The 20,916-nt window shown below is 37.9% G+C and overlaps 1 protein-coding gene across 1 annotated transcript in view; it reads left to right on the top strand.

Moving 5' to 3' along the window:
- Positions 1-14,305, top strand: part of LOC307164505 (uncharacterized protein) — a 103,004-nt gene extending 88,699 nt beyond the window's left edge. The window contains exon 3 of the mRNA XM_079881426.1: positions 14,099-14,305. Coding sequence (XP_079737552.1) covers positions 14,099-14,247 — 149 coding nt within the window. The 3' untranslated portion in view covers positions 14,248-14,305. The remainder of the gene's footprint in view (positions 1-14,098) is intronic.
- The last annotated feature ends 6,611 nt before the right edge of the window (positions 14,306-20,916 follow it).

The following is a 20,916-nucleotide window of genomic DNA, read 5'->3' as shown; positions in this document are numbered from 1 at the left end:
GAAAAATGCATGAAAATCCATAGGAAATTTGTCTTTCTCAATCAGAAATTCAGGCAAACACACACACACACACACTCACACACGGTTTGTTGATAGTTTTAAGTAGAGGAGATTAGGTTAATGAGGGGTCAAGGGGTGACCATAAGAAACAACGACTTGGTTTCCTCTGGATGTCACTGATAGCTCTTACTGCAGCTGACCTTTGACACCCCTTACAGTGAGTGATCAACAGTCTCTGCCATTTAGATGGACTAGATTACAATATCAATGTAACGGACACAGGATCCTTTTTACAAGGGTCACTGAAATATATCTTTCAATGAAATCCAAAATCGCAGCTAAAGAGGGCCCATTTGTAACAATGACCTTAGATATTGACACATTTGGTGGCCTTTGAAACTGCTGTCAATTTGAATCAAAACAATTTCTCACCTTTTGACATAAATACACTACCGATCAAAAGTTTGTGGTCGGTAAGAATTTTTATAGTTTTTATTTTTTATTTTATTTGATCAGAAGTACAGTAAAAGCTGTAATATTGTGAAATATGTTTGCAGTTCAAATAACTGTTTTCTATTTTACTATATTGTTTAAAATGTAATTTATTGATGTCAAAGCTGAATTTTCAGCATCATTACTCCAGTCTTCAGTGTCGCACGATCCTTCAGAAATCACTCTAATATGAGGATTTGATGCTCAAGAAACATTTCTTATTATTATCAATTTTAAAAACAGTTGTGCAGCTCATTTTGTGTGTGTGTGTGTGTGTGTGGAAACTTAAATATCACTTTTACTGTCAATTGAATGCATCCTTGCTGAATAAACCTTTTTTAATGAAACAAACTCACCATAAAAAAAAAAAAGTTTAGATAGTTTGGGAAAGTTTCCTTCCTGTGTGAGAAGGCCTGTTTTTCACCCTCTCTTTTTTCCCCCCTACCGGCACAGATGAAGTCATGGATTCTTTTATATGTCTCTTTTTAATGAAAAAAAGTTCTTAAGGCAAATATCTTAAGGCACAGGTCAAACTTTTCCATGAGATAACCTTAGATTAACATTAGAATATCTATCAATACCGTACAGCTCCAGTAATGGGACATAAATGCCAAAGCACACAAAAATAAACCTCAATTTGCCAGACAACACGCTACAGCAGCAAAATCAATCAGTTCATACATTAACATAATTAACTGCACACACGTTATATGACTTTTCACATCTCGGTACTCTGACCCACCGTTCTAAAGGTGACTCTTCAAATAAAGGTCGACTGCGAGCGTGAATGCGGCCGTGATCGTGTCATGCCCGTACAAGTTTTCGAAGTCTTCTGGCTCTTGTGTGAGTTGGAAAGAGTAGATCAATTTCTAATAAACTTCTTCAATAGGCCAATTTTGCCTTTCACTGGCTGCTTTGAAAGGCTCCAGTTAGCATTTAGAGAAAGAGATGGAGAGTGAAGGATGATTACAGAGGAGTACAGTATGCCACTGAAGGTCATCACTCAAGGATAATGAGTGCTGTATTGAAACTACTCCTGTTTCCACCTTCTCTTTTTCCAAACCAGTCTACGTGAGTGAGAGTTCACTAAATCATATTGATCTCAAAACAACACAACTGATTGACGGTTGCATTTCAGGGTGTGAAAAAGTCCCATGTCCTTTCAAAGCAAAGATATTTTTATAATAATCTGGGTGTAGAAAAATGAGAAATTTAGACTGATAAAAGGGTGAGGCTGCAGGTGCATTTGATCAGATTAAAATCCCTCATTTTATTATCAGGAGAGCATTTGTACATTCATTCGTTTTTGTTACCAGCAAAAGCAGTACTAACAACAAAGATATTTAAAAATATATATTACAGAATTGTTTAGTTAACAGCTTTTTTTTTTGTAGCTAGCTTCTTAAGCGAACATACAAATATTTACAAATTATACAAAGTGTTATATATATATATATATATATATATATATATATATATATATATATATATATATATATATATAATATATATATATAATTATTATTACCGAATTTTTAGCATCATTACTCTGATTTGCTGCTCAAGAAACATTTCTTATTATCAATGTTAGAAAACAGTTTTGCAGCTTAATCTTTTAGTGGAAAGCATGATTTAAAAAAGAATTCATGGTTCTTTGATGAATAGAAAGTTTAAAAGAACAGCAATTATTAGAAATAAAAGTCTTTTGCAATATTTCTAAATGTAATTACTGTCACTTTTGACAAATAAATAAAAAAAATCAAATATATAAATGAATAAAAAAATATCTAAGGATTTAAAAAAAAATTTTTTTTACATGACATATATAACTGTTTTAAAATACATGAATGTTTGATGGTCATCAATGCTTGCCACTTTTGGTCAACTAATGCAGAGAAACATCTTATTTCCTCCTTGCATATTTCCTGATTTATTTTATGTAATCTGAGGTGAACGGCCATAATGGGATTAGAGGCGGTGCTGCTGAACCCAGCACGGCCCTGCTACCAGCTCACTCAAGAGAAACACACAGTTATCACACAACAGCAGATTGTTTTGAACTACTTATGAAAAAACGGAGCATCTGAAGACAGAGGCACTCTTGCCAGCGTGAGCTGGTGTTAAGTGCATGGTTGTTCCCGTTGTTTTATTTAGCATCTGCAGAATTCCCAGCATAGTTAAGGTGCTTTGGAAAAGGATTAACTGTTGCTGGCACTGGTGAGCAAGCCTCGCAGATTTTCCCCTAGCAAGAAAATACAAAGAGGAGAAGGAAAAGGGAGATGGAAAAGAGGGAGAAAAGGAAGAGAAACCACAATAACAAGTTGTATAAACATAACCTGAGAGTGAGACATGGGTAAAAGTATATCTAAACAACAATTATCCCTGAAGGAGGAAAGGAGGAGGCTTTCACTTGCCTACTTACAGTGTCCTATTACATCAGATGCTTCATTTCCGTCTCTCTTCTACCTTATTCCCTCCTTCTCTATCTCAGTGCCTTGTTTTTCTCTCATCATTTACTAGTCCTTTTTTGTCCTGTAATGTAAAGACATTAAATAGGTCTATTTAAAAAAGGGGCAATATAAAAAAGCCCAAATCAAAAGATGGTGCTGATGCTTCTAAAGATCAAATTAGAGTTGTCTCAATTACATCATTTAAATCACTCAGTATTTTTGACTTTAGAATATAAGCAAATAAAATACATTCACATCTGAGTGACTTTATTAAGTATTTTCTTTTCACATCTACAAATATGAGAAGTGGTCTTGCTAATAGCTTCAAAGGTATTTTCCTTCCCTCAGGAATGACTGCAGATGATAAGGTAATTTAATTATTTAAAGTCGCTATGAATTCAATATGACCGTGAAGCATTCCTGACATTATTGTGTCCATGACATTGTGTTCACATCCTGATTTTGATGAAAACTAGCCCATAGTGTTTATGAAAACAAAGCTTACTCGAATTGAGATTGTGGATATTTGCCAGAACACTGTGATATCCTGCCTCCATCCTTCATTGTCATTCAAACTGCAATAAAGAAGACACTGACCTTGATGCATTCAAAATAAATAGTGACATTTTTTTTTTTTTTTTTTTTTTTTTAGCATTCAAGTTTCCAGAGCGGGTCTGTTCTGTAGTGACAAATGATTAGTCTGGGAAATTTGCAGTTTGTATTGACGGTATTCAGATGCTCTTCTGCTGTTCCTCTGGTTAGGTTCCTTGTTTCTGGAGCAGAGAAACCAGATCCGGCCTGTTCGTAGAACTGCAAACAAAAGCACTTGACTGACGGCCAGATTTCTTCTCGTGGCTGCACTCGGGTTTCCACGCTCCCAGTATGACGCTTGAGAGACGGCAGGTAACGCAATCTCAGGTGTGCTCGGGGGCGTGGCCGACCCTTTTCTCCTTATTCACCTCGATCACCCGCAGCGCAGCGACAAACACGGCTCCGTTTCAACCACTTATCCTGCTCGGCTGAAATAATCATCTGATCAGCTCTCGCTCTCACACTCCCTTCTCTGTTTCTCTCACTTGTTTCCACTCTTTATTGCATGGAAGTACAGTCTGTTTTTTCACCTGTCTGCAGTTATTCTGAATAAGGCCTTAAATGTTAGTGGCTCTGGTTTCTTCTTTTACCTTTTTAACTCTATATGGAAATTGTGTGATAGTGAAAGGACACTCATGGATGGCGTATTCTCTCTTATTAGTATGCGGCGCTTTTGAAAGGTTACAGTAATCCAATAGTATTGTGGATATGCGGCATGACTTCCTGGGACTGTTGAAATAATCATTTTGTTTGTTCAAGTGTTTTTGCTAACGGCACAGTACGCATTCCTGAGCCCTAACACAACTGTTGACAAACAAGCACATATGATAGAAGTGAAAATTAGGGCATAAGGAGCGCTATTACGCATAATGTATAAATGTCATTTTTGTGATTAAATATGAAAGCTTCAAATCTATCCTTTCTGCTTGCTAGGTATACTGTATATTTTTGAGAGGGCCAACTCCCTGGCGTGCAGTATTTTAGAGTGCCCATTTAGCCAGGCCCCCTGCTCTCCTGACAGCTGATGGAAAAGGCAGTGTAACAATGAGCCCCCACCGTGCCTCTCTGCCTGCCCCCAACCACCAGGGGAAGAGGAAGCAGCGGCAGCCGTGTGACACATTATTCTGTCCCCCCGGAACCTGCAGCCAGGCCAAGCCCCCCCTCCGGGTTCCCTTGGACCTCTAAGTGCCGAGCCAGGGACTGAGTGACATTTCCAGAGTCCTGACCTTTGTTTTTCCATTGACTGGGAAGACGTTTGAAGGAGCTACAGTGCACGCTGGTCGACTCTCTGCAAACTGCACACACTGGCAATTACACACACAGTTTTAGTACGTCTCGCACAAAAGGAAAACCGAGCGCTGTGCTGTCACAGAGCTTATTTTCTCATAAACTGCGAGAGAAACGCACTATATATGGTTTACGTTTGACTATGCCGAATCTGTCCGAAAAGCCACGACAAACTTAACTAGACTAATGAAAGGTAACCTAAGGGCAGTCTGACTAAACTTTAAGAGCAGAGTTGAATGTTCTCGAAAATGACCACTGGAGACCAAATCATGGCACATTTTATGTTTCTTAAAAGGTCCCCTCAAAATGAAGTCAGATTATTGAACCATTTAGCATTACATTGAAAAGTCTACTGCAAAATTAATTCAGGAGCCATGTTGGTTTGAAGTATGGGTTCTCGTAGGACTACATTTAAAAGCAAAACAGGAGAAAGGAAAGCCTCATGTGGAGAAAATGGCATAAAACTGAATGTACTGCAGTGTTGATAGGTTGAGTCTTGGGCTTTATTAATGATATGAGCTGCTGGCCAGTGCTTTGGTCAAATCAGACACCTGCTATGGCTGCCACACTCCAAGAACGATGACATCACAGGGAGCAGGGCAAGTCAGATCCGCTGTTAATCGCTGGCCTTAATTGAGTGCTCTGCTGAGTTCCAAATTGCTCAGTACAATCAAGACTCGCTTAAGAGTCCCACCATGTGTTCTTAGGCCATGATGAGATATTGCCTTCATTGCCTGTTGTTTCTGAATATTAGCCTGCCTTTCAATACGCCCCCTACATATTCACCTTTTTTACTCGTACCCTTCAGGTTGCTGTTTTTACAGGCTATTTTTCACTAATTTCTCTGAATTCCATGTGGTGGAGGAAGCTATTGTTATCGAACATCCTGGTCCTACTCATTATTTGTGCACTAATTCCAGATCGGCAGTAAGTATGGACCAGTAATGAAACAAAGTGATTATTTCTTTTTTCTTCCTGAACACAGAATTCAGAATTCAGAACACTGAATTCCTTCGTAATGTGTAAAGGATTATCAGTCAACCATCCATTTTCACAAAACAGATCTTGTATCACCTTGAATGGGTTTATTTTGCAGTATGAACTGTACATTATCCAGCTTACAATGCTGCTACTCATCAAATAAATGAATATATGTCATTTTGATTTGAGTTGAAATTATTTGAGAATTTGTCCTATGTACACCTTAGCCACCGCTAAGAAATAAAATAGTCCATTAGAATGTAGAAAACAGTCAGCGTAGCAACAAGACAAACACTGCAACAATATTACAATGATATTAATAGAGTGCATTAGCGCCCGCCCCCTTTTTCAGTGGAGCTTTTTTCCATTCATTTTTCCCATAGGGATTTAAAAAAAGTCCTTGTTAAAGATCTACAAGCCATGAACCAAGACAATCAGCTACGAGGTGACTCATAAACTTTGATTTAAAGCAAAAAAAAAAAGTGAAAATCAGACAAAACAGCTTTAGTTTAACTACAATCCCATAAAGCATTGCGAATAGCATAATCGAATAGAGTGGTGCAGTTTGTTTAACTTAAGAGTTTGTGAAAGGAGAGCGTGAGTTTGCGGTGTGATATGAGAGACATGAAAGTAGAATTTTGAGTGGCCTGATAAATACAATGTTACCATGGTCGACAGTGAATATTAGGAAATGTCAGATCACTTCATGGTGCAATTGACCAGCCAGAATCAAATATTCCAGAGAGCTGTGTAAAATTATTTACCAGACGGCTTGCTACTAATAGCACTGCGACACCCTGCGCTCATTTCACATTTCAGCCATTTTTTAAAAACGCTGTTGAAAAGTGGATCGGACTGAGAACCAAAACACACTTGTAGCCAAACAGCAGTAAGGGGCGTATACACTCATTATGGGGGAGGAGCACAAGACAGAACGAACATTAGCAGAACGACTATAGAAAGAGAGAGATGGCAGAAAAAATTCAAAAGAGGAAAATGCCAGGGGAATATTAGTAATAACAGTAATTTTGAATAAAATCAGGCCAAAACAAAGTTCATTTAGAGTTTTGAGTTCAAAACAGCTTGCCAAAGTGAACTTTCTGGAAAAGTTTACCTTGGCTGCAAACACCTTCGATCTACCATTGGTCGGTGGCGATTATATTATGATATGGAAATTTCTTTATTTCTTCTGTTCAGTCCATCGAGTTCAGTGTGTAAAGGCATTAACACATTGAAGAGCTGCTTTATTGTAGAAATTGAAGTTGTAATTCTAATAGAAAGCGATACACTGTTTTTCATGTTTAAAGCTGCTTGCTTTAAAGCTATTTATTTTATAAAGTTCTGTATAAATAAACGTGACATGACTTGACGGCCGAAATGCAATGCCGCTGTAATCAGATGCTTTCTTAACTGCTTTTTTCTCACTGTCATTGTTTTTTTTTGTTTTTTTTTGCCATTTTTCTATTGAGAGGAAAGTGCACAGCATATTTACATGTTCATCTAAATGCTGCTCTCAGATGTGTAGATGCCGTGGGGTTATTCGCTAACAGTATATCACTGAAAAGGTATTTCAAACTTTTTTTTACGGCAAAAGATCTTTGCCGTGAATATACTGCATATGGGCCTCTTTACACAGCTAAGTTAGGACCTGTGCCTGCTCAAAATTCTGTTTAATCTCAAATGATGCAAATACTTTATACTAAAAGACTCAGCCCTCAACAGCAGTGTTGGGTAATTACTAGCAACTAATTACATCTTCAACAGTGTAATTAGATTACTGTACTAATTACTCTCTAAAAAGTATTGCATTACTTATTACTTTCTAAATCCCGCATACCAACCTCGATCAGTTGACCAATACAAGGATAGATATGAAACTGCTCTTTTAATTCATCTAAATAATTAATATAAAATTCCATAAATTATTCTTGAACTGACCAAAGTATTTTACTGGAGAAGGTTACATCAAAAGCATAATTTAACGTCTAATGTTACAATGTTTTATGTTTAATCCACTATTGTTTTATATAGAATTGTTCTTTATAGTTTTTACAGTATTTAATGCAATTACATCAGAAGTAACTGTATTTAAATTATAGAAAAATAAGAGTAATCCCTTACATTACTTTTCAGGGGAAAAGTAATTAAATTACAGTAATTAATTACTTGGTAGTGCATTACACTTAACATTGTATATACAGTTAAAATTGCTGTGTAAATGCATTTATGCCACCTCTGAGCAGCATTGAACTGTCTGTGTGAAGAAACCTAATTGCCACTTAAGAAGCGCTTGTGCCATCTTTGCAGTGTAAATTTGATGTTAATATGGTCAAATATATAGGCAAAGGAGAAGCATCAGCATGTCAGCTGAAGATTTTATGAACGTAAGTATGGCATGTAGTAGACATATGTAAATATGTATATGTAAATTAAAAAAAAAAAACCTCGCGGTGTAATCTGACACACCAGCCATGAAGTTATCATGCTGACTGAAGTTTATTTCTCGTTTCTGAGTGCTGTGCCTCTGGCATCTGGGAAAACAAGCACCACAGGTGCTCACATTGCATGTGGAGGCATACAAAATATAGCTGTAAAGTTTTACAAATTAGTTCCACCAAATCAAAAAGCATTTTAAGGACAATTTCAAGACAAATATTTCTGTGCCCCCTAGGCCAGTCGTTGTCAATTTCAAATTTCAAATTCCTGTTTGGTGTCACAATAAATAGGTTGGGTGAGGTGGTGAGATGTCATCAATACCACCTGTATGACTCACCAGATACAAATTTATCTCAGAAACACAGAACGACTGTAGTGAGAGGGAAGGAGAGTAGAGGAAGAAGAGTCTTGTTTTGAAAGAGGACTCCTGTGTGTTTCACGATGCCTGGCTATCACAGTGTCACCTAGTTAATCTTGTGTTCAACTCAGCATGTCACAGATCACACGAAGCCACACACACACACACACACACACACACACACACACACACACACACACACACACACACACACACACACACACACACACACACACACACACACACACACACACACACACACACACACACACACACACACACACACACACACACACACACACAGACAGTGTATTAAATGTGACCACTCCCAACACAGTGAAACTGTTCAGGCAATCCACACCACTGAAGAGCGAATGTCTTACTCGTGTAATTTATTACTGTCTGACCACACAGTCGCATCGTCTTATACGACTGTTCAGCCAAGAGTTATTCAAGAGCCTCACCTGAGACGACCACAAGCTGAATGGAACAGACTGTGTCTTGCCTCATTGTGATGTTCCACATTTTATTAAATGAAAGACAGTTACAGTGCTGGTCAGAATTATTTGTCCCCTTCGTAAATATGATCAAAGATGGGTGTAAAAATCTGCATTGTTTATCCTTTTGATATTTTATTTTTAAAAAAATGAAGTATGAAATAAATGTTTTTCTCCAATACACATTGGGAACAATTATTTGCCCCCTTTTATTAAATACTTTTTGCAACCTCCTTTTTCCAAGATAACAGCTCTGAGTCTTCTCCTATAATGCCTGATGAGTTTGGAGAACACCTGACAACAGATCAGAGACCATTCCTCCATTCAGAATCTCTCCAGATGCAAACACTTACGATGGGTTTAGTGCACACAGGGATAAAAAAGAACCCCATGTGTAAAATGAAATACTCTATGAAATGCTATATCTTTAATGCTGTGGGCCTAATTTTCTGCCAGAGGTCCTTGTTTAGATACATGGCATCATGGATTCGATCAAATACCAACAGATAAAAAATCATAACCTGACAGCCTGTGCTAAATCTTATAACAGGACATGTTTGGATCTTCCAACATGACAGAGATCTAAAAACAAACATCAAAATCAAAAGAAAAATGGGTCACTGAGCACAAAACCAAGCATCTGCAATGGCCATCCCAGTCCCTGACCTGAACCCTATAGAAAATGAGTGGGCTGAACTGAAGAGAAGCAGCGCCGACATGGATCTGGGAATCTGAAGGATCTGGAGAGATGGTCTCTGATCTATTGTCAGGTGTTCTCCAAACTTATCAGGCATTATAGGAGAAGACTCAGAGCTGTTATCTTGGAAAAAGGAGGTTGCAAAAAGTATTTAATAAAAGGGGGCAAATAATTGTTCCCAACGTGTTTTGGAGAAAAACATTTATTTCATAATGTGATTTCCCCCCACTTTCAATTCTTTTACTTCAATGAAAGGTTATTTTTGCTTTAAAAAAAAAAAAAAAAAGTATATATATCAAAAGGATTAACAATGCAGATTTATTTTTTACAGCCATCTTTGATCATATTTACCAAGGGGGCAAATAATTCTGACCAGCACTGTATATAATGTACAAACTCAAATGCTTCAGGGACCTTGAGAGGAATGATTCTAGGTTAAATGTGAGTTAAACTCAATTGACAGCATTGGTCAAATAATGTTGATTACCACACACAAAAAATATTTACTCTCATCTCTTGTTCTCTCTCCAATTTTTGGAGATTTAAAATTAGAAAAGTGAAACTTGCATGAATTCTTTAAAACATGTGGTTAATTGTGGTTAATTGAGCTTTACAGTGGTTTTAGTGTACACGAAACAGGTTAGTAAGCGATTTTTACAAGAAAATCATGTTAGCACGTATTGTTTATGTCTTGTACCTAAAGCATACTGTTGAAACAGTGAGTAATTTAACATTGACAGATTGGCCCCATTCACTTCCATTGTAAGTGCCTCACTGTAACCCAGAATATTGCTTTCTTTAAAGAAAAAATTTTTTTTTGGAGGTATTTATGCAACAATTGCTGACGATCGAGCTTAAATTGTACTGAACCTAGAATATTCCTACACTGTAAAATGTTGATTTCAGTCGGGCTATATGATTATTCTTTTGTTAAAGGTGCAGTTTCATTAGCGAAATTTCAACAAACGTTTGCAAGCAAAAAAGGCCATTGTCTATTGTCAATAGTGTAGCAATGTATGAAGCATACAGCTTTCTGTTGGTCAATGTGGTTAATCTCCAACTTAAACCTGTGGTAACGTCTATGTGGGGAAATCTTTCACCATCACACACAATTCAGTTGATTTCGCCGAACACTAAATGTGACCTTAACAGAATGTGATTGTAGCTTCTTCCAGCATGTATACGTTAATTGGACTACAATTAGCCTCTGTGTTGTGTGCTTCCTCGAGAGAGAGGTGTCGCAATATTTATTTCAAATATCAAATATTCGATTATTAATTGCGCAGAAAGATAACGACTGTAAAAACTCGCTTTAGTTTGATTATAACCAAACATGTAAATGTACTCACTGAACTGTCTGAGGCCACACGGGCATTAATAGCCTATTAGGACGGGTCGCTCAGGGTGAACAGTCATGTAGGTACAACGTTGATCACAGCCATTGTGTGTTGTCATGGTGGGACGGCAGGAGTGGAAACCTAGTACCAGAGACCTCACCTGATCTGAGCTGGTCTGATCCGTTCCCTGCTTGCTGAGGCCGTGACTGTGCTATTGAGAGAGTGCTGAACGCTGACCTTAATTGCTTGACGGACAGCTCAGATAAACTCATATCAAACATGCCCGCTGAAACCGTAGACGCTGTGTAATTAGTGAACTCCAGGGAAACAGATAAGGCTGCAAATCAAAAAGGGAAGGGGCCTGTGCATGCTAGTTATTCATTTATAAGGGCGTTGAAAAGAATTACACGTACTTCAGCGCGCTCGACTTGATATCCAAACGTGCGACTTCGCAGACTAATCAAAGTGTGTTTGTTTTTCTTTATCCTATACCCACACATCTAGAGGTACACAAGTATGTCACATGCTTTTCCTGTCCAGTTATTCTGGTGGTGCAACTACCCGGGGAGCGGGCCAACCCTGTCATTTAGCAGTAAGTTTATCCTGTGGTGGGATAGAGAAACTGTGGGGATAAAGGCAGCAGACCTATCCCATGACTAGGCTGGCGGAGGGGGGTGGAAAGCCTACCCCACAGCTGGGACAGGCCAGGTAAGGATCACTTACAGGCTGCAGGGTTGGGAGCATCATTGTGGCACCGAACTGCCCACAGTATTTACAGCCCCCCATACACACTTCAACAGTCTCAGGTTCAGCCTGCTGTGATGGAGCAGATAATATGCCTCCAGAGGAACCATCTGGAAAACCGAGCCACCACTCTGCTGTTGCCGCCCCAACGTAAATTCTCATGCACCTGTCTGTGCGCCAGACGCCGTTCCCGCTTTCTTTCAATGTTTTTTATTTATTCATTTATTGTCAGTAATGGGGCATGTTGTCACCTTTTATGGGGTAAGTTGTGATGATGTAACCTTCCATTAAAAAGCCTATTAGAGGCTTCTTTTCAGCAAAGAAAATAACACAAAATGTAACAAATGACAAAAATATGAAGCCATTATTTTGTCCAATAAACATTTGAATTACTAAACTGACCTGAAATGTATAATATAAACACACATCCCAGTGTCAACTCATTTAAGAGAGTTCTGAACATACATAAAACACTTTTACTGTAAGGTTTTTGACTCAAACCTTACAGTAATTCAGATATAGCCCTTTTAGCAACTAGCCCCAGTCTCTCCTAAATAGTGACACATTTGTGCTGACAAAACAGTATAGATATAATACATACACTGTGCAAAATAATCTCTCTCTTTTTGTCATTCTCCACAGGTGAATGCTCACGCGCTTTAAAAAAAGCACCGTTGATACCCACACATACAAAAAAAAAAGTGTGTGTTATGGGTATTTGCTGATCATACCTCAGCAGACCATCTTCTTGGTCCGTGTAGAAATGTCAACCTCTCATCATCACGCTATATGGACACAGCAGGTGTCAGTGATGATAGTTTCACCGTGACAACTCTGTCGAAAGGATCCAGAGCTTAGACATCGTAATTATAGGCATTGAGACACACACAGAGTCAGCCTATACCTTTCAGGCTCATGTCCCAATACAGAAATTACCTAATTATCTGATTTCTGCATTGATGTGCGATTGTAATAACGAGACGCATAGCAGATCAAGGTTCATGGTTTTCTTTTAACGTCTGTTATGATGGAATGAACTACTCAACCGATGAAGCATTGTGAACGATGTAATTGTATCAACAACAACAGTACAATATAAAAGTAGGGACTGTGTGTAATTGATAATATAAGTAATACAATACATTTAACGTTTATTGTTAAATATTTAAATATGTACAAATATACAATTCTAAAGTTTGGGGCTGAAAGTGGTTTTGAAAGAAGTCTCTTGCTCACCAATGCAGCATTTATTTGATCAAAAATATAGTGAAAACAGTAATATTACAACATAAATTTGAAATAACAGTTTTCCATTTTAATATATATTAAATGTAATCCTGTGATGTCAAAGCAAAATTTTAAGCATCATTTCTCCAGTCTTCGGTGTGAATGAAATCATTCTAATATGCTGCTCAAGAAACATTTTTTTATTATTATTAGCAATGTTGAAAATAGTTGTGTGATGCTTGAGCTATTTTGTCAAAACCGTCATACAATTTTTTTCCCCCAGGATTCTTTGATGAACAGAAAGCTTAAAAGAACAGCATTTATAATATTTGAAATAGATTTTTTATTTTTAAGTATGTAAAATTCTTTACACTACTTTTGATTTTGATTTAATGCATCCTTGCAGAGAAAAAGTAAAAATATGAATTCCTTTCAAAACTTTTGAACCGTAGCGTGTAACTTATTTGATCACGTCATTTTCAGTGCTTTATGTGTGCGCCACAGGAGCCACTGTACACTCCACTTTTGCCACAAAACAGCGACTTGAGTCAGCGACTAGAATCATGGGTTGTGTAATTCACTTCAGAAGTTCAAAAAACATATATTTTTTTAAATTGAAATCACATTGCCTTGTAGCTTCTACAGACACATTTATCTTCACTTCACCTCAGAGCTCATGCTAGGTTTGAAAAGTTTACACATTATCACTAAAATACATTTCTCCTTGGAGAAAATAAATGGGATTTTTACTTCCTGGAACCACTCTGTTGTACTTTATTGTTGATTTTTGAGGAACTGAAGTCTTAAGGTATGGAACATGAAAGCAAGACTTTCCTCTTTGTGTACAAGTCTCCATGTGAGCACGTCCGTGTCAGTCAGCACGTGTGACACAGGGAGGGTACGGTTTTGCCTTGTAAATGAGAGTGTGTGTGTCATTCTTGCAGTATCTTTGTGGGTGTGGGCGGTTTGTAACTTAACCTCTTGCTCCTCCTAATCACTAGCTGTCCATCACACCGGCCTAGAAGTGCTTTCCTTCCTCCTGCTCATCGGAGTCCTCGAGCACACTTTCATCCTGGATCAGGTGACCTCAGAGGTTTATGAAGAGTGGAGCCAACAGGATGGATGCGGTTTATCCAGGTACGGGACATGAATGTCCTAGTGATGTTGACGCAAGTCTCACCTCTCCCCCCATGGCGACTGTCCTTCCTGCTACAGACACAAGCTTCCTTTTCTATTGGTTTGAACCTTTTGTTCAGGGTTTGCAGCATTTGTCACCTCTGACAAGTATAATGTTATGCCAACGTTTGAACGAATTTGGGAGAGAGAACACCAGGTACACTTTCTTTCTTAGTGTCACATTTTCATCACCTGCTGTCCGCGAGTGATACCCGATAAGTCCGCAAACACACATATGCTTAGTGGAATAGTTCACCCCAAAATGAAAATTCTGTCATTATTTACTCCCCCTCGTGTCGTTCCAAACCTGTATGACTTTCTTTCTTCTGCGCAGGGACGTCACTAGGATTGGAAGACAGGGGGTAACTTTGTAACTTGCATTTATAGAAAATCTTACAGTGAATTTGAGTAAAAAACAACTATGTATATGTTTAGCTGTATTTGTCTCTTCAACCCCGTTATCATCTTCAACCCTGTTACTAGTCTCAACCCCGTCACACCTACATTTTTATTAATTATTTTTTTAAGTTTATGTTCATGTTTGTTGAACTTAGTCAGAAATGTTCAGAGCAATCATAAGAATACTGATTTTAGTTCAAATTCTGAAGTTAAGCCACATCTTTGATCAAAAATGATAGGGTTGCCATTTCAGCCGCTTTAGTAGGCTATAGCATAAGTGTAAAATTGTATGTAAATTTTATGGTGCATGGTACAATTTCTGGTAAGCTACGCTTTTTTATTATTTCAATTCAATTCAATTATTGTGATTTGATTTAATATTGACTCATTTTGATAAATATTTGGTACTCAAGAAAAAAACAACTCACCTAAACCTGTAAACATACAGACATCCCTATCAGCTGGTAGTAGGCTATTATTTAAGGTTAAAAATAACTCAAATTAAATATAATGCGTTTTTTTATTATAATAACAACAGCTCTATTTAATGATATAAGTTAAAATATAATAAATATGTAATACAGAACACATATTTAGCAAAATACTCTCTATAGCTCTTTTTTTCTTGCCAACTACGTGCTATAGCCATTATGTTCATATGGCTTTCCTGAGGTAAATGTGACATAACGTTAATTGTTCTCCAGCTATGTTATTGACCTCTTCACGCTGATAAAAAACACTGATTGATCGATATTATGTATGAGGAATATACATTTCGGTAAGTTGTAGCCTACTACTGTATCTTTCAACAGTGTTCGTGTTTTTTTACTATTAGCTAGTAGAGATGATCGGTTCACGTGCGCTAGGGATCTGTCACGTAACATTTACAAACGCCAAAACGGTATTGTTTGAATTTCGTAATAAAATTGACAGAATCTGAGAGTTGAGATTCTTTGATATCATAAAGTAACCTCTGTCTAGTCTGTCGGCCTCCGTGTCCTCTTTGCTTCGCTATTTTTCTGTGCGTGAGAAAATGGATGTGTGCGTGCCGCGTGAGAGCGTGTGAAAAGTGTCAATTGCCTTTGTCTCACGGTGAATGCGTGAGAGTTGGCACTTCTGTCCAACTTCCGACTTTTCGGCTATTTTTTGTAGCTGGATATATATCATTTGTTGCGTCTAAATATGAATGAGGATACGGTTATTGATAAATCGAATTGTTATTGTTGTTCTTATTATCATTTAGGGGGGCTTAGGAACATTTTGGGGTAGCTTCAGCCCCCCTAAAATAGGCCTAACGACGTCCCTGCTTCTGCGGAACACAAAAGAAAATATTTTATATATAGGCCTACCCCATTTACTTTCATATCAATTAATTTTTTTTTGGTAAAGAGTCAATCAGTGAAAGATGACAGAATTGTATTTAAGGGTGAACTAAAACTAAAATTTCAAAGTTTGTCAACCACTTTGTGCCAAGCTTTGTCTACTGTGTCCAATCACAATATCTGCTGTGAGATTATAAAAGGGACACAATTTCATGGCTTTAGAAATTGTAATTAAATGCATTTAAAATGTATTGCGTTCTCACACCAACTCGTTTGAGGGGATGAAATCAATGTAAAAAGAAATCTTTGTTTTTCTCATTAGAAGTTGATTGCGGAGTTAATTGATTTCGAAACTGTGAAAAGATGCTGCTTTAACAGCTTCCTTGTTGATCCTGATAACAGTGTGGCCCGATACCTAACGAGGTGCTGCATTAATTGTCACCCTCTGTTGACGTATTCATTTGGTGTTTAACTGGGAGATTAATGTATTGATTGAATGAGTGGAGCAGCCTGGGAATGGAGCAGAGCTGGTGTTCTCAGTCTCGGCTCTGATGGGCTTCAACGATGAGAGCGTCCCCAGTGCTGACACTGAGGCTGCTGGGACTGTCAACTTGCACGAGGGAGGTCTGTTCCGAATCTGACTGCTAATAAAGCTCTCTCATTCAAGAAGTCATCGGCTGTCGTTGGAATTCTTGGCTGCTTTTCTTGTGTGGAAGGCTGTGCTTCTCTTTTCATCCAGGGTTGGTTCGTTGGTTGGGGGGTGGGGGGGGGGCATTAGACGAGGTGGGGGAGAGTTGTAAACCGTGAGCAATAGGGGGTCGATCTCCCCAATAGATGTCACAGAATTTAACGAGCAGTTTCAGCCCATCTCAAAAGACACGGAGCACAGCGGGGTGAACAAAGATGGTCTTTGTCTGGGTGTATGGATGGATGGGTGGGTGGGTGGGTGAGATGTGTGTGTGTGTGTGTATGTGCACACTTAAGGGAAATTGGATGGGTGTGTGTTCCACGATAGGTGCCTTCTAGGGACTCTTAACAGTGGGGTACCTTGGATTTTGGGATCGAGAAGGGTCACGACAACACATAGAGTTCAAGATTTGTGCTGAAATGATTACTTTGCACCCTGTATGTTTACTAGGCCATATCTGGATGCCTGCAGGCCTGCATGTTCTCAGCCAATCAGCTGCGTCGTGTCATGGGTGCTGCTGATGCTTACCCATTGTGTGGGTATTACAGAACAATTCTCATAAGGTCATCATGCAAAAACAAGCAAACAAACAAGTGAATGAGCATAAACAAATGAAACAAAATGTTGAACATGTTGACATTTCATTGCTTATCACCATCAGTTTATATTCATGGTAAAGGAGACCAATTAAAAAACACAAAAATAACCTCTATAGTGCACTTCAGCTTGTTGAAATAACTTCCCTAACAAAATGGAAAAAAATGTTGTTACTAATTTGAAAATTTGTCTTAAACAAGTGTCATGATATAAAGTAAAGTGTTAAAGTGTATATAAAGTGTTAGTGTCACAATTTCTTATATTTAGTATTTTACATCTAATATTGAATAAATGTACACTACCATTCAAAAGTTTATCAAAAATACAGTAATATTGTAAAATATTATAACAAGTTTCAATTTTATTATATTTTAAAATGTAATTTATTCCTGTAATGGTAAAGCTGATTTTTTTTTTTTTAACTCAAAATGATATCATTTGTAATGAAAAATAGAAAAATGCAACAATTTTCACTAGTCTATTTGTGCCCTTTAAAATGTCACTTAAGGCAGCCGATATTATTTTAACACTGATGTAGTAATAGCTGGCTTTGCCCATGTCCGCTGAGTTCAGGATGGGAATGGACAAGTTCATTTTTATTTTAGTTCTTTGAATCACATATGCAAGCTTTTGCGGGAAATACATGTTGGAAATTGGACAATTTTTTTTTTAGCTTTTAAGTACAGTTTTAACAGCTCTATAGAAGCTGGAATAATACAGACCTCTGGTCATTCTGTAGAAGAATTGAGTGGTTAATACTGAGGGTGAACAGAAGCATATGTGTATTTCATTCATATAAGAGCCCTATCAGACCACAGACCTGAAACTCATAATCAGTGAGTGGATACTGAACATATGGCCCAAGGTTTAGCCCGATCCATGGCTATGCATTTTCCTGGCATTGAGGACAGTCGGAGAGACAGGGAAGCTTACAAGTGTGTGCATGTGTGTGTGGCTTTGAGACTTACAAGCAAAAAGAAATGCTTTACTCTTTCAAGTGCTCTGATTGGACCTTGGGCAAGTAATCTTTTGTTTTGGGAGAAGAATGGGGAGCTTGGATTCAGTGCCCTCCTTTATCTAATGGCCCAGGTTGGGATAAAATGGCCTTTGCATAGAACAAAAGGTCCACTAATAAAAATTAAACAACAAAGGGAGACAAGCAAGGCCAGTGAGCAGAGCGGTAGAGGACTGAGTATTTTCTACTCTTCTGTCTATTTATCAAATATAATATCAACATCATTCGATTTACAGTGCCATAAGTGAGGAAAAAAAAGGAATGTACACTGCTTTGTAGGACACCATAGAGAGAAATATTCAGGGTTACCAGACCTGCAAATTAGAAATTTGTGGAGAGTAGTGATAAAAGTTTGCAAACTTTTCACTGAGACTTTCCAAAGGTTTAATATACTGTAGTATTTTTCATTTAACAGGAAATGTTGTCTTTCATGTTTAGGCACATATCTTTGCAAATCTATAAATATTTGTATCATCCATTAATGGTGGGCGATACTAACACTTCCTTCAATCCTGGTTCAATATGTAAATATGTATGGTTTTAGAAAGTCTAGACCGCAAAAAAAACTAAACAAAACATTTGGAGGTGGGTTGAAATGTGATTCCAATCGGATTTTTACAGCTATATCTCAGTCTGGATGTTCAGGCTGTTCAAATTGCATTTCAAACTGTCTTTTGCATCACTCTTAAAGTGACACAAAAGGATAACATCAAAACCCAGTGACGGAAATGCCAGAAGTATTTATACATCCATACATATATACAATACCAGTCTCCTTTGTCGCTGAGTTTTTCTTGTGCGACAGAGGAGTTCTGCACCGCAATTCGACAGGATGCTTATTTGGAGAGTGAGATGATGCACCTCCATTTAACCTGCATCTGTTTTGAAAGCCTTGTCACATACTTGTCACCTACGTTGTTACCAAAGCAACCCATGCAGATAGGTTGATTATGTCTGGACAAACAAATCTCATTTGATCACTTGCAATTAATAGTGCAGACAGTCTGCCTGAAAACATCTGATTTGAGAAAAAGTCTGATTTGCCTGCAGTCTGAACATAGCCTAAAGAGTGTTAATACTGTGGCTCTGACTATGTCCGTTTGGTGATACTAGGGGGGCAGAAATTGCACACTTCATCTTCAGAGGGCAATACTCACAAGGTATATTCATCATTCCAGTTATGGCCGCACTTTCCGAATAGTTCTACCAGAAAGACTCAAGAGGGCAGGTGAACGTTTACATGGTATTCATCCCATAAAGCATTAACAGATGCTGGTGAGCTGCAATGATTCATGTCAAGTTGTATAGAAAAGTTCTTAGTCCAAATCCTGGGGGATGTAGACTGATCCTGCTGATCCTGCAGAAGATGAAGGCGGGACGGAGCCTAACGTCGATGGATGGACAGGGACCAAACTGGTGGTGGTGGGGAAGATGGAGAGGAACGTTAGCGTCATCAACTGCGAACGTAAAACAGAGTGTTCGGTGCTTATATACTCCAGTGTCAAGCAGTAATTGGCCAGACCTATTAGTATGAATGACGTGACATTAGAGTCTTCCTGGTAGAACTTATGCTAAAAGCTATCATTTCTAAAAGGGTTTTTTTTAATCAATCAATCAATCAATCAATCAATCAATCAATCAATCAATGGCACATTTAAAAACAACACAAGTTTTACACTCCCAAAATTATATATAAAACACAATACTACTAATATATAAAACCAAGCATCTAAGGGCAATTATATGCAACAGAGAAGAGATGCATCTTCAACACTGACTTAAACCATTCAATCGAGTCACAGGAACTAATATGTAGAGGGAGGCTATTCCAGAGGTGAGGCGCTGCCACAGAGAAGGCACGATCTCTTTTAGTCTTCAAACTGAGACTATCTTAAAGGTCTAGCAGATGATGCTGTAACAGGCTGGAAGTATAATCTTGAGCAATCTTCAGATCAATGCTTGGTTAAGTCTAATATAAACATTTTTCCACCATTATGACGAGCAGAGCAGGTTAAGTAATGATAGCATTTTCATTAGAAACCGTTAACCGTACTCAACTGAAAAAACGATTCACTCAGAAATTGTTAGGAAATTGAAAAAATAATTACATCGAAAATGGCAAGACTTTTTTTTCTTGTAAAACATATTCCAATAATCTTTTTTATTTAACTTATTTAAAATATTTTTTTTAAAACTAAGCAGGTGGAACAGCTTTAGTGATGTGGCGACTCGCTAAGGTAAATCAGGTGTGGCTGTAATATTTGGTTGAAGTTACAAGTCAATATACAGTATTAACTAACAGATGAAGTGAACAGGAGAAATACCTGAAAATCACACTCCAATGTTTGTTTACCAATGAACACGTCATCACAGACATGTTTGTTTGTACATTCTAATCCTAATTTCAGACCTTAACTGTCAAAAACAGTAACTGTTCGACTAGATGGAATTATGTTTATATTTGTGTATGTGTGCATGAGAGAGAGAGAGAGCAGAGCAATAACAATAAACATTAATTGTGACGTGATCCCGTGTTTCTCTAAGTGATGTCTTGCATTGCACATCCATGGGAATGCGCTCTCCTCTCATGCTGTACGTTGAAGTGGTTGTACTGTCGTAGAT

The sequence above is a fragment of the Squalius cephalus genome (genome assembly GCF_949319135.1).
Source record: "Squalius cephalus genome assembly, chromosome: 9".
Taxonomy (NCBI): domain Eukaryota; kingdom Metazoa; phylum Chordata; class Actinopteri; order Cypriniformes; family Leuciscidae; genus Squalius; species Squalius cephalus.
The sequence above is the reverse complement of the archived record's forward strand: the minus strand, read 5'-3'. Positions and strand labels throughout refer to the sequence as shown.